This window comes from Acartia tonsa, chromosome 12, assembly GCF_053477335.1.
Source record: "Acartia tonsa isolate MP-2025a chromosome 12, ASM5347733v1, whole genome shotgun sequence".
Taxonomy (NCBI): Eukaryota; Metazoa; Arthropoda; class Copepoda; order Calanoida; family Acartiidae; genus Acartia; species Acartia tonsa.
Window position 1 is genome coordinate 46250626 of NC_137271.1, and position 14150 is coordinate 46264775.

The 14150-nt window shown below is 28.5% G+C and overlaps 2 protein-coding genes across 4 annotated transcripts; both read right to left on the minus strand.

Annotated features, from left to right (window-relative positions):
* Positions 1–261: 261 nt before the first annotated feature.
* LOC145334685 (vitelline membrane outer layer protein 1 homolog) lies at positions 262–5496 on the minus strand. Of its 2 annotated transcripts, none has more exons than XM_080180252.1 (7): positions 5460–5496; positions 4801–4919; positions 4395–4504; positions 3952–4075; positions 3450–3545; positions 2896–3005; positions 262–676 (listed from the first exon to the last, which is right to left on the minus strand). In XM_080180252.1, the coding sequence occupies exons 1-7, from the start codon at positions 5465–5467 to the stop codon at positions 554–556; spliced, it is 690 nt and encodes a 229-aa protein (XP_080036378.1). In that variant the 5' UTR covers positions 5468–5496; the 3' UTR covers positions 262–553. The 2 variants fall into 2 exon arrangements, with proteins under 2 accessions (XP_080036378.1, XP_080036377.1); XM_080180251.1 differs by lacking the exon at positions 262–676 and adding an exon at positions 1975–2231 and having other exon boundaries at positions 5460–5483.
* A 1201-nt stretch (positions 5497–6697) lies between these two features.
* LOC145334542 (uncharacterized) lies at positions 6698–13586 on the minus strand. Of its 2 annotated transcripts, none has more exons than XM_080180006.1 (22): positions 13516–13586; positions 13197–13235; positions 12712–12793; positions 12334–12438; positions 12156–12199; positions 11822–11864; positions 11643–11684; positions 11284–11396; positions 11091–11127; positions 10618–10703; positions 10363–10419; positions 10217–10266; positions 9858–9982; positions 9449–9537; positions 9044–9144; positions 8727–8841; positions 8538–8607; positions 8386–8433; positions 7853–7950; positions 7527–7767; positions 7245–7313; positions 6698–6824 (listed from the first exon to the last, which is right to left on the minus strand). In XM_080180006.1, the coding sequence occupies exons 2-22, from the start codon at positions 13233–13235 to the stop codon at positions 6787–6789; spliced, it is 1692 nt and encodes a 563-aa protein (XP_080036132.1). In that variant the 5' UTR covers positions 13516–13586; the 3' UTR covers positions 6698–6786. The 2 variants fall into 2 exon arrangements, with proteins under 2 accessions (XP_080036132.1, XP_080036131.1); XM_080180005.1 differs by having other exon boundaries at positions 11643–11690; positions 13516–13583.
* Between the last annotated feature and the right edge of the window lie 564 nt (positions 13587–14150).

The following is a 14150-nucleotide window of genomic DNA, read 5'->3' on the forward strand; positions in this document are numbered from 1 at the left end:
TTTTTTTCCACACAATGATTACTCTATTATTCTAGTAGCACCTGCGTCCCTATCATCTAGGGACTCTGTCTTCATAGGGATAAGAAGGGGGCAAAAAGAAGCTAAGGCTTATAAATCTAAAAATAAAATAACCTAAAACCAACACAGGACCTATGTAAAGCATGCCTAGAGTAGAGGAACCATTCGGTACAGAAGATCTGAAGATCTTACGCTGAAGACAAATACTACTTACTACTTTATTTAATATACACAGACATACATATGGTTAATATCTGATTTTCATTTTTTTAATGAATATAAGATAATTTGATATTTTAGGTTTAAATCTCAATAACAATTAAAGTTTTAAAAATAAATTACAAAATAAATAATTTAAATAAATAGTAATTTATTGAAATTACAACTGGTAATTTTCAGACATTGCAATTAGATCAAAAGTTTCAATTAAAATTTTACTAATTTAGTACTCTATAAATTTTTAACAGATATTATTTATAATGATTAATGAACAAAATAAAAATCTTAAAGCACATAAACTTAAGGTATAAAATAATTAGAAAGTTGTTTCAGGTGCACCATCACAGCAGTAGAACTTGAGTTTAACCAGGGCCACATTGTCAGTGACCTCCCAGTAGCCAGCTGAGGACACTCCACATACCATGGTTCCAACAGGACACTAGCAAATACAAATGATTAGAACCTGTTCTCAGCCATATTGAAAAATCATGTATGGCATTTTCTACGAATCATTAAATGAAAAAAAAAATTATACCAATTTTTAAAAGGTCTAACAAAACTGATTTTAATGTAATAAATTTTTATTTTAATATCCGCGGAAAGCTGTCTAAATATAAATGATAAGAAATATGACTATACTGCTTAATTGTAGTTTAGTTAAGTTTTAAGAGAACAATTTACAGATCACTTTTCTATGGAAAAAACGAAGTTTACAAAAATGCTAGCTTAGAAGAAAATAGTTAAATACTAAAACTAAATTATGGTTGTAACTATATAAAAGAATTCAATAATAAGCCTTAACCCTTACAGATCGGGCCCCAATTCCCACCTTAATAGATCTCGGCTTCTGTTACAGATAAAGACGTAAAATTTTTTTCTGGTGGTTCATGTGTATTTTTAGAGAAAATTACTTTTTCTAGTCATAGCAGTCAGGCCTCCTTAGCCGCTTTTTAGCGGCCAGCCGCTAAATTTTAAAACAGCTGTAGAGCAGCCCATTTTGCATCTAGGATGACCAAATTTTAGGACGAACTTTTTTTTTCATAACAAAAAAAATACTTTTTCTGATCATCACCGAAAAACGGCAAATAACGGAAACCGTTATTTTCGGCGGTTACGGCGGTTGGCGGCGCCAACTAATATTTTTATCTGTTTATTGTTGCTCAAGGATTTACCAAAAAAATTTATAAGTCTCTAGCTGTAATAGAAGCCACGCTATTCATGATATATGTCTATAGTAAAAGCCGGACAAAAATCGGTCATAAAGTCGGTTAGGGTGCGGTCAAACGGTCATAACACCACTTTTTCCATAAGGTCATTGATATCTCAGTATTCACAAAAAAAAATTAGGTTTCTACCTTATACACAAATGTCATAATGTAGAAATTAAGATTTATTTAGAATTTTTTTTAATTTTGGTGCTACCCAACCGACTTTGACCGGACACCACGACCGACACAGACCAGATATCCTAATAAAATCAACTCTTGCCGACGTATAATTACTAAACTTAAAAAGTCATGAAGTCATAACTCTCTATCTTACTTACAAAAAAATGACATTGAAAAAACTAGAGGGGGGGGTCAATATGACCCCCCCCCCCCCGATCTGTAAGGGTTAAAGTATGTTTGAAAAACATATTATAAAATTTCTTAGGGAAAATGGAAAAACGAAATATACTATAACACCTATAATACTATATAACACCTATTTTCTTAGAGTTAAAATAAAACAAATAAGTATGTGATTTTTCTATTGTATTTATTTCTTATCTTCAACAAAAACAGCCTTTCAAAACATTAACAAACAAAAAGATGCGGACAAAGTAATTTAATTATTTGGAATCACATTTCTTAAAATTCAAATTCAAATGGAGTTTGAGTTGGTTGGGGAGCTCCTTCACAGCAGTAGAACATGAGTTTAATAAGGGCAACATTGTCCACAACTTCCCAGTAGCCAGCTGAAGCCACTCCACACACCACTGTTTCTACTGGGCACTAGAGAAAGTGATAATTTGATAACTAGGAAGTATCAAACTTTAATTTTAAAATTAGGATGGAAACACCCCAAAAAATTATGCCGAAATTGTACATTAACTACAGGAGATTATTAAAGAAAAATCTTACATTTTTCTTTAATAATAGAGATGATTTGCTTATAACATTATGCCTTAATGTCACAGACATCATTATCTAACAATTATAATTTATAAAAAAAATTTGTAAATAAATTGAAACATCAATATTTTTCAAAAAGATCTTCTGGACTTTTTGGTAACAATTATAGAGCTGCTACGCTTTCTAAATCATGCCCATTTGTTTATTATCATACCTAAAAAGCTATTAATTTTGGATTTATGGACTGACCCTATAAGATTTGTGATGATTTTAGGAATTGATAATAATCTTTAAATCAATAAAGCATCCCTTTTAACTAACTATGAATAGTTGTTTATTATTGTTTTGTTTTTTAAACTGCTTTCCGCCCAAGGTGCTAAAGGCACAGGCTAACAAAACTGGTTTTAATATTACAATTGTACATTTTTATCTTCATAGAAAACTGGATATAACATGATTTTTCAGTAGGGCTGAGAACCGGATCTAATTCAGCCGATATTAATTGGTTTTAGCCATAATGGAAAAGAAATAATGATAAACTTACAGATCTGAAGTCAGACCATTGATCTCCACTTGTGTGTCTGACATCTTCTTCATGTAGAAGTCTGTTGCCATCTGAACAGCCAACATTCAGCCCATTGGCTCCAGAGTCATCTACAATGAAAAAGTTAAAGTAAAAAAGATGCAATAGATAGTACCTTAATATATCTGGAATTTCAACAGTCTATAACTTACAATCTTTAAAAAATTGCTTGAAATTTTAATAATCCAATACAAATTATCTTAATTATCAGAAAGAAACAGTGAACAATGGGCTATTTAATACACTAGTCCCCAAAGTTTTAGAAAAAAGTTTTCTTATCCGTTGGCTTAACACTTTTGTTGACTTGTAATGTATTTTGATTGATTGGTTTATTAAGTTGAGTGAACATATATTCCAACCTACAGAAGGGATAATATTTTGTGTTAACAATGGGGATGTCATCATTTTATTGGCTATTGTCTTATCCCTTTAGATACATGCAAATTTTCCTCCTTTTAAAATTTCATAAGGGTAGAAAAATATTGCTATGCATGATTATGAGCATTAAATTATACCTCCAAAGAATCCTTGGCTAGGTTGAGCCAGTAGCTGAGCCTCATGAATAAATCCTCCTTCACACATGTGCACATATCTCCAGTTTACATCCAGACCTACACAAGAAATTATCTTAATAGTAATATTAGAAAAAAGGTTCAGAAATGTGAAATTAGACATCACTAAATTATTAGTCATACTGTTTTTTTATTAAGCCAGCTATATGCATATGTATAAATTGCTTAAATCACAAGAATACGATTTCAAGTCTTGATAGTTTTTAAACTGCGAGGTAGAAAATTTAAATTCTTTTAAATTGTATATGCCTTATAAATATAGGAACAGGATAAAATATGCAGTTTACTAAATTCAAGTTTAAATGCATTTCATGCAACTATCCATTTAAAATAGACTGAATTCCAACTATACAGGGCTATAGGTTTACCTAGAGGCACATCAACCTCAACTCTGACAGCAGCCTCATTATTAGTGCCACCAGCAGCACTGCAGACTATAGCTTACCTAGAGGCACATCAACCTCAACTCTGACAGCAGCCTCATTATTAGTGCCACCAGCAGCACTGCAGACTAGCTCAACACCATTCAGACCAGAGCATTCACCACCACCAGCACATCCTTTGTCAGTCTAAACAGAATAGATGCATTTGAAAACTCTTGATTGCAAAAAAATCTATTCTCCTAGGGATCTAAAGGGATAAGACAATGGCTAATAAATTGATGTACACCTCCAATAATGATACACAAAATTACTCGTTCTGTAGATTTTAATTAGATGTTTAAAAGTGTGAACACGCCAACTTAATGAACCAACCAATCAAAGTTCATTAAAAGTCCCCAAACTTATTGAACTAAAGTAATTAAAAGACCAATGCCCAATCCCTCCTAAATATTCTCCACCAAGAATTACCTTAACCTTTAGTAATAGTTTAAAATCAATGGTTTACCTTTTGTCTATAGCCATTAGCCCAGGTACCTTCTGGGCAGTAGGCAAATTGATCATACTCATATCCAAAGTCAATAAAGTAATCTGGCTCAAATGTTGTCTTGATATCAGCTAAAATATACATAAATTAATATACAAATAATAAATGTAATGATGTAAAAATAACCTGGCCTTTGTCTTGGGGACCTTTTTTTGTCTGCTAGCAAATTACTTTCTGCTGTTTATTGTGATTTTGAAGTGTTAGTATTTATGATGCTATTGGCTGATATTCAAAGACCCAACTGAAAGTCTGCACAGTATCCACAGGGTGGAGACATAAAGTTATTTAATTCCTTCCCCCTCTAGTCTTATACTCTAGCATACAAATAGGAATAAAAGAACTAAGATGCCAAATAAAAAAAACTTACGTCTTTCTCCTTCTCTTGCCTCCACTTCAACTACGGCAACTATGTCATTCCTTTTAGAATTGAGCTTGGGAGCTGGGTTACCAGCTACAGCACAGGTCAGTAGGACTAGACCAACAAATCTAAAATTATTTGCATTTATCATAAATTATTCTTTACAAATATAAACAAAAATTCCCATAGCAAAAGTAATATTTGTGTAAAATTGATTCAAACTATTTTTAAAAATATTTGAAATTAAAGTCACCAAAATAGTTATTCAGGTAGATTAACTAATTATGAAAAAGATTTTAATGTAGCAAATCATACAAATATGATTAAACGACCTCCATTTTTTTAATTATCATTATTGTGACTATTTAAAAGACATAATTAATCAACGATCATTAGAATTATATCATTATCAATAGGGTTGTAATATTTGTATACAATTTACTCCAACATGATGTTTAAAAAGAGATTTTAAAAAAAGTAATTAGGTTGACTTAATTAATTGTGAAAAAGAGTTAACTGGATCAAATCCTACAAATGTTATTTAATGGCCTCCAATATTTTGATTCTAAAACTAACCTTTAATGTGACTATTTCAAAGACATGATAAACAAAACCTGGAATAACTCGAGCAATATTTGATATAAATTGACCTATTTAAGCAAAAATACCTGTTCATTTTGATACTGTTAAAGTAACTGAGAGATAAAAACTGTATACAAAGTTTATATAGTGAGATAAATATGTACACAGTTGACAAATCAGTGCATGTCAAAAATGAAGTTTTTAAAGGGTGTTGTAAAATAAAAATAGATTTTAACTAAAGTCATATTTATCATTTGTATATAAAAGTGAATACTATATATTTATTTTTTTTTGTATGAAGATAAATGTATTATGATAAGGATGAAAAAGGTCAGATTAAACCTCTACTAAAATATAAGAATATTCAAAAAATATGTTTATGTTTGTTTTATATATTTGGCCAGTGCCATTTTTACATATATTATCTGGAATATTCTTTAAAGTCAACAATCATAATACAAGAGCAAATAATAGAATTTAGTACATGTGTTTAAGAATAAAGATAAAGAAAATTCAAAATATACCAACTCTGTAACTTTTATTTGATGAATGTTAATTAGAAATTAAAAGTTAAAATTTCAAAACAAGTAATGAAACACAGGAAAAATTTTTTTGGTTTAAATTAATATAATTTGTTAGTTTTTGGAATTATAAACAACCATAAAAAACATTTCATTTTTTTTGCATATATATTATATATTTTCAGTATTTTTTTCAGGGTAGGTGTAGATAAACAAAATATAGTTTTTAATATTGAATTTTTGTAGAAGTTTAATAATCATTTGCTTTATTGTCCTTGTTACAGCTAAATAAATAATACCTAATTTTTATCAAAGGACTTAATTTATAAAGAAATAAATAAGATTATTAATTGAAATTTTAAGGTTTCTAAAGTATTTTAAATTATATTTTGTATTCCAAAAGAAGATACCTACCAGATATAGGTTTGTTCTGTTAATAGTTAGTTGTCTTTTAATAATAATTTTTTATTTCATTCTAGTAATTTTTAAACAGTGTGCAACTTACTTTAAGTAAGCTTTTTTTGGCAATATGTAAAGAAATAAAAACACTTCTTTTTGTTTAATAAGGATTTAATTCTCGTTAATACAATTGTAATTTGTTTAAAACTACTTTTATCTAGACAAATTCAACTTTTTAATCTTTAAATTCATATATTAAACACGTTTTTAGAGTATGATTATGTAAAACTAAAACTAAAAAATGTTTATCTTTTTATGTCCAATTTCACTTGTCAAATTGTAAACCGTTTAGAAATTGTGAATTTCAAAAAATTTATTAATATCTCTAATTATAACAATCAAGATTTAATTGATGCCATAAAATTTATTAAGAAAATAAAACAAGTAAATTTTGATTCAAACAAATGTTCTCATATGTTTACAACTAAAGCAATTATCCATAGAAGGCCATGATTTGACAGAGGTTAGTCCCTGAAAAAAAATTTCAAACCATTAATATATGTCATACTTTATACTAGAGGCCTCAAGAAGCACTTGAGGCTGGGGAGAAATCGACCTCCCTCACTTTCAAATGTAATTTAAAAAGAAAAAGTTATAAAAAATTAAGAGGGGTAGCATATTTTACTAGGGTCGATTTTTTTAGGTAGGAAGGTGATATCCTCCCCCAAAATAGTTATAAACCTTCCCAGTACTTATGAGAAGCTACCCTGTAAAGGAGAAACATATTGGTTCAGTGGTTAGCAAGATACACACACACAAAGATAGACACACATATATCCTGTTACTTTATCAACAATTTGTCAGAAATAGCTATTTCATTTTTTTATGCTTCTTTGAAGCTGAGGCACATCAATCAAATTAAAAAAAAATATTTTAAATAAAAAAACTTACAGTATTGGCCTCTAATACAACAATTTCCATTTTCCAAGTCACATCTGATACCAATCCATCCTCCCAAAACTAAAAAATAAAAGTTTATATAAAGGGTTTGATTACACATTTGAATATCATGTTACTTATGTAATAAACTTATGGCTTTTCCTAATGGTTCACACAATAATTTGTGTTGCTGAAAAAGATGATGCTCAGGGATATAAACTACTCACATGATGTTTTACAACTAATTAACACAAGTTTAAAAGCTCCAAAACAATAGACAAATAAATAACTTACTAGAGAAATCAACATAACGGCATATCTGTCCATTACGATACAAGGCCATATAATAGGCCATGCCTTGGTTGCTGGCCAAGTTGCAAGGTCTGTAGCACAGGGGTGGGTTGTTTGGTGGTGCGGTTGTAGGAGGTGGTGGTGGAGGTGGGGTTGTTGTAGTAGTAGTTGTTGTTGTAGTAGTAGTTGTAGTGGTTGTTGTTGTAGTTGATGGTGTGGAGTTTGGATTTGAGGGAGTGGTTCCCTATAAAAGATGCATATAATCAATCTTTGTATAATTATATTCCTAGGCATAAGATTGTTTCATGTTATTGTGTGAAATTGAATACCTGAACTCTTCCGCAAGGGTTATTAAAGATACCACAAAGATCAAGTCCATTGGTAGATTGGCAGATACCTGCTGTACAGGTGGCCAAGTATCCATTTACTAAATATAAAAAATTGGGTTAAATGGATTTATATTCGCAGAGAAAAATTAGACAAGCTAATTGTTTTCATTGGTTCTATTTTATTTCATCTTAAAAGGAACCTTGGCATTAACAGGATAATATTATCTTAAAGCAATTGTCCTAAAAATATTAAAAGTAGGGAAAACACAAGAAATGAAATAAATCAATAATAATATTTAAGGTTCAGATAAGTAGGTACTTGTTGTTACAAAGCATTACTCCCTAAAATCATTACCTTTTCAAATTAATTCAGTTGTTGGTTAGAGTTAGTTGTTTTTAGATTAAGGAATAAAGAAACAAAAACTTACATATTACATGAGTATATTGCGTTCCAGGATTTAAAGTGTTTAGTTATATGCACATTTAACTTTTAAATAAAAATTATAATTATACATCAATTAAATCTTATTTACTTGCAAACCGTCCAGTGATGGGACCAAATATGCAGGACATATCACATCCTGAATCACAAATTTGATATATGAAAAAATTAAATCATGGTATCATTATTTCAATCATAAATAATATTTATTGTCTTTTACTATTGTAAATATTTTTTACTTACCTGAGACAGGGGCTGCAGTAGTGGGTGCAATTGTTGTCCCAGTATTAGGTAGACCATTACACCATCCATCCTTCAAATTTTTAAAAAAAATTATAGATTTTTTTGGTTATATATCTTATATTTCATGCATTTGAGAATCATGTTTCAATCATATAAAAATAATCGGATCTAAACTGAAAATTGACTTACAGCAACATTTGCATTGATCCAGTCAAGGAAACCAGTGACCTTAGCAAACACTTGAGAATAGCCAGTAGTAGGACAACCCTGAACTCCATGAGACACAACACCAATTAAGGTGTTTCTAACAAAAAAATTTTCATTTAGTGATATTTTTATGAGATAGTCAAAGAATATTGAAAAAGTTTCAAAAATACCAATATTAATGAAAATGTGTAGAGGAGTTATATGTCTTTCCTATGTGAAAAGACCAATTAATCTCACTTTTACTCCCTTCCTTGTCTTAAATAGATACCTTCAATTTTATAATATTTATAAATGTTAACCTGCCATCCTCTTGGACAACTAGAGGTCCACCACTATCACCACTGCAGCTGCTAACTCCAGCTTTATAGGTACACAATTCTATTCTGTCTTTTGCTCCAAGCTGAACAATTAAAAATTATAGAATACTATGTTTTTATATAAATACTATCTTACTTTAAATTTATCAAAATAAGCAGATACATATTGTCTCAAAATTGTTCAAATTCAGGTATGTTTTAAAGTTAACTAATTTATTCTTTATTTTTAAAAGATAAACAGTCATTTCTATCTATAATACAAAGTCTTATATAAAGTAAACAAATATGCATAATTTTCATTAACCAAATTTTGAAAAAAAAATTGCTTTAAAGACCCTTTAATAAAATATTATGATACTTTAAGAAAACTAACTATAATTGACTTACTCTTGAGCATGTGTTATAATTACTCGCTACCACAGTGGTAGTAGCTTGTTTCAAAACAGCACTAATGGAGGTACCAGTATATCCCCATCCTGCAATACATATAGAACAAAACAATTGCATTATTTCTCAGATATGATTGGAATACAAAATAGCTTGTGAAAGAGGGTGGAAATTACCATTGCCAAGTGATTACTACAATCAACAGAATAATTTTTATACTTATTCTTGCATGTGATACTTAATGTTGTTGTATTTTAATCAAAAAAAACTGTATTAATTATTGTTTAAAATACAATATAAAAATATATGCTGCAAATAAATTTTGTTAATTTTACATATAAATGTAAAAGTCAGGTAAGAATTTATGTTTGATTTCTTCAATTATGTCTCCAACTTTTCTATTGTTAACCTGACACAACAGCTGGTTGACCAACATAAGATGAAGAAGAGCTACTAGGAAGACAGGCTGGTTGTACATAATCATTAAATACAACATCTCTGGAAAGCTTCAATATTACAATATCATTTTCAAACCTAGATAAATCATTCTCAAACATGTTTAAGACAAAAGTGTAATTAAGTTTTATTGACTATCTAGTGAAAGTTTTATTTCATCTTAACAAAGTTGAGAGAAGGTAAATTAGCCTTTTAATTTTAGTTCAGGCTAATAGGATTAAGGTTTCATTCAGAAAACAAGTGTTAGTTTTAATTAAACAACTTTCTTGGCCTATGCCCCCATAATCAACATTAAAATATTTCTTTTCTTACGTGTTTACATTGTAGTCAGGTCTTTGAATGATATCAGAAACATAAATTCTCTGAAAAATAGGATTTTAATTCTATCAATCTTTGCTTCAATGTAGAAAGAACGAAACGAAAATATTTTCAAAGTAATTTTTTCTGGTAATTGATACCTGAACAGGTGCATTTGTTTCAAAGCTTTGGTATTGATTGTGATCACCAAGAGTCGCCTATGTTACATATATTGAAATTTAAGAAAGGAATTAATTGTTATTACAATCAAAGATATCATTTCATGGATAATTATGATACAGATGCATTTTAATTATGCAAGAAATAGTTTAATTGTGAGAATAATTTGTATCTTTCTTGTTCACAATGGGTAATTACAAACAAAATTATTTAGAATAAATATAGATATACTGTACCAAAACTGAACTAGCAATAGCTCCTGTTCTTCTGTCTTTTATACAATGCATGGCAGAGATAATATATCTCTTATTGATCAAAGTAGCTAAAACAAAATTAAAGTTATTATTTGCAGATAATTATTTTCAATATTCAAATGTTTCATTATTTAACTGTAACAAGTATTTATCATAAGTAATAAAGCACAAAAAAAAGATGGATTAACCATGGTGACTTATAGAGCAGATATCTTAAATAGTAGCTGAATAATTAAGTTTCCACACTTTGGCTTCTTACAGACTAGTGCTGCAGTAGTAATTTTATTTGAATTGGTAAGTAATGCCAGATGACCACCTAATGACTAGAAATAAAATAGCCTTAAACCTTCATTTAAATTTTTTTTGACATTTAAAGTTCAATCACTTTAGTAGTTATCAAAATCTACAGACAAAATATCATACTAATTATGTTATAAAAAAACATATTGTATTACCTCCACAAAGACCACATGCACCAAAACTATAGCAAGACTTAAAAGATAAAACATAAATTTAAAAATTATATGTATTTTAAAAAAAAATAATCTTGTAAAATATGCAAAATGTGATGTGGAATGAAGGTCTTTCAAATTAAACTTTCTAAAAGATGTTAGCATAATCAACATCCTTGACACCTATGATCTTTACCTGCAGATGAACTTGGTAAGGAAGGGAGTGTATTGGATTAACTTCAGATCCTCCAATAATTCTGCCAGTTATCACATTAGCTGGGTTAGGATTGGTCAAAGAATATCCACATCCTTGTGAATAAACAAATCTTAAGTATCCCTCATATTTAATATTTTACAATTTAAAGGAAGCTTAAAGGTTAAATTATATTTTATCGTTGAAGTTAAAGTTAAATTCTACTAAAAAAACAAGACTTGTTAGAAGAATTAGGAGAAATTTTGGTTATTTGAATAATACAAATTTTAAAAATATTGACTGAAGTTCTGGAAAATTTAATAAACACGTTTTTCAAATTTCTTAATGTTTTTCTAAATTACCACAATCACTAGTTGCTCTGTCTGATGGTAGTACAAAATCTTCTGGTACTGAAATATAATAAAATTATATTTTTTCTTAATATGTTATGTTTAAGAACATTATTTATACATTTCTTATTATTTTGAGCTTAGTTTCATGAAGATAGCATTCTTATTTTAAATTCTAAATAAACATTTACCTCCTTCACTTACAGAGACATTTATGAAGATTTTAGGGAACAACTATTCAAAGAAGATGATTCATAATTATTTAAAGCAAAATTATTACCTAAAAAGAGTTCTGGATATATTTGCTAAATTTGTTTAATATTATTCAATTAAATATATCTTTATTGGAATTATTTGCATATAATTTTTAATACATAACTATTTAGGATGAAAAGATAAATAAATGTGATAGTCAATATTGACAGATATTTTCAAATAGTGACCAATCCTATTTATGTAAAACAAATTATTACACATACAATTATTTTAAATCTAAATCAATTTTAGACTAGAATCATCAACAACCTGGGTAGGATCAACTTGGCCATTTGCCCATTGCTCAGGATTATCTAAAATAAAATAAAAAACTTTAATGTATTAATTTTATATTCATCTTTCATTTCCTTTTTAGTTTTTTATTTTATGTATATCTATTATCTAATTTTCCAATCTTTATATTTAATATTTATATCATTTCACCTACCTTGTCTGTCAGTGTCACTAATGAACTGGTCATCATCTAATGTAAGCAAATGAGGGTCAACTTGTCCATCTTCATTGGTTGGAATAGTAACAAATTCAGGAATATCTAAGATAAGATTTGTTTATATAGTTTCTATTTTAATCATTTTCATTCTATTATCATATCTTTATTCCTATCTACCCTATATTGGATAATATATAAGTAAATAGATGCACTAAAAAATATTTTACCGAAAGAATACTACAATACTTATTTACTTTCAAGTTTATCTATCAAGATGTTTATCTTTTTCTACTAAATCTAGCCATCTATCTGGAAAAATATACATTAAGTATCAATCTATCCATCTGTCTATTTATAACTTTTGTATGATCATACCTTGTCTATTTTCAATTGGCTTTTCATCCTCTAATTGAAGTTGGAGGTCTATCCCATCAAAATCAAATGCACCAGCTAGAGCCTTAAGAAAAGAAACTATATTAGTTAACTTGGATTAGTCCAATCTTTTTAAAAATCTAATACAAGATTCTTTAATTATAAGATGATATTTAAATACCTGATTAATTCATATATTATATCCTATTTAGACAAAATACTTGTGAAGGATTAAAGTAAACTTATGTAATATGCATTTTAGACATAAAGCAAGTGTTTGACTGTGTCTATTGTTAATACTATTTTTTGTTGATTAGTAGATAAATAAGATTCGTTATGTACACAAGTAAATCAGCTACAATGAACAGAAATAATGGAAAGATGTAAAAAACATGTAATAATTACATTCAAATAGCTTGAAATAAAGCAACTTGAAATGATTGTTAGACAAATAATATATGGAGTAACTGCAATACTAAAATGAATACCTGCAAGGCAAACAAAGAAATAACAGAGAGCCTTATCATCTATAAAAAGCTTATTTGTAAAATCACATAAATATAAGGAACAACAATCTATGTGCACTAATAGGAATAACTTAGTAAAGATATTTACAAACAATTTAATGTTGTTCTTTGAAGAAAATTTAAATGATTATGAACTTTAATATATCAAAACTAAAAAATAGTTAGTTTTGTGTTAAGAGCTTTATTTTGAATATTGAAGATAATTTTATTTTAAATTGATCTATTTCGTTATCCCTGAAATAGTATTTATAACAAAGTTTAAATAGATAAAAACACTTACCTCTCCAGAAGACACAATTATGTGACTACTTTTGGTTATCAAAATTATTCATTTATAAGCAAATCTTTGATCACTCTTGGTCCAAATAAAAAATGGGTTGTTAAGATAAAATTTGTATAATTACATTTGGAGATTATTATATTTTTTTGTTCCTTGATTGGTTAGAATGTAAACATAACCTCAAATAAATCTTAATTTTGCAAGAGATTTATTTAAATGTTAACTAACACAAATAAATCTCTTTTACTATTAATTAACATGCCTTCTTGATAGTGTATGACTAACAATGAATAGAAAATAATTATATCTACTGCTCCTATTTTACTGATATTGAAAATAAAATTAGAAGAAATGCCTTGAGCAATAAAAAAAGAAGAAACTTAATACCTTGGAAAGTAAGGACTTCTTAGACAAAAATGATACAATCAAGGGTTATTTGTCTGTTCCTGTTAGGTACTAATTTCCAATGTAAGGTACTTTTACTTTAAAAACCCAGATCTTGTTAAAAAGAAGTTTGTGATTATGTAACCCATCTACATCTGTGGAAAAGCAGGGAGTGAGGGGACATTTGGCTGTTTATTACACTAGTCCATAAAGTTTTATAATAACATTTGATCATTCGTTGGCTGAACTTT

What these genes read in the sequence shown, in the direction of transcription:
- LOC145334685 (XM_080180251.1), bottom strand. An exon ending in CTAATGGCTATAGACAAAAG is followed by an intron (nt 4,076 to 4,394) that starts GTAAACCATTGA and finishes TATTCTGTTTAG; the next exon opens with ACTGACAAAGGATGTGCTGG. An exon ending in TGAGGTTGATGTGCCTCTAG is followed by an intron (nt 3,546 to 3,951) that starts GTAAGCTATAGT and finishes TTTCTTGTGTAG; the next exon opens with GTCTGGATGTAAACTGGAGA.
- LOC145334542 (XM_080180005.1), bottom strand. Translation starts at nt 13,235, where the DNA reads ATGATAAGGCTCTCTGTTATTTCTTTGTTTGCCTTGCAG. An exon ending in TGCATGTGGTCTTTGTGGAG is followed by an intron (nt 10,704 to 11,090) that starts GTAATACAATAT and finishes ATTTTGTTTTAG; the next exon opens with CTACTTTGATCAATAAGAGA. An exon ending in ATTATAACACATGCTCAAGA is followed by an intron (nt 9,145 to 9,448) that starts GTAAGTCAATTA and finishes TTAATTGTTCAG; the next exon opens with CTTGGAGCAAAAGACAGAAT.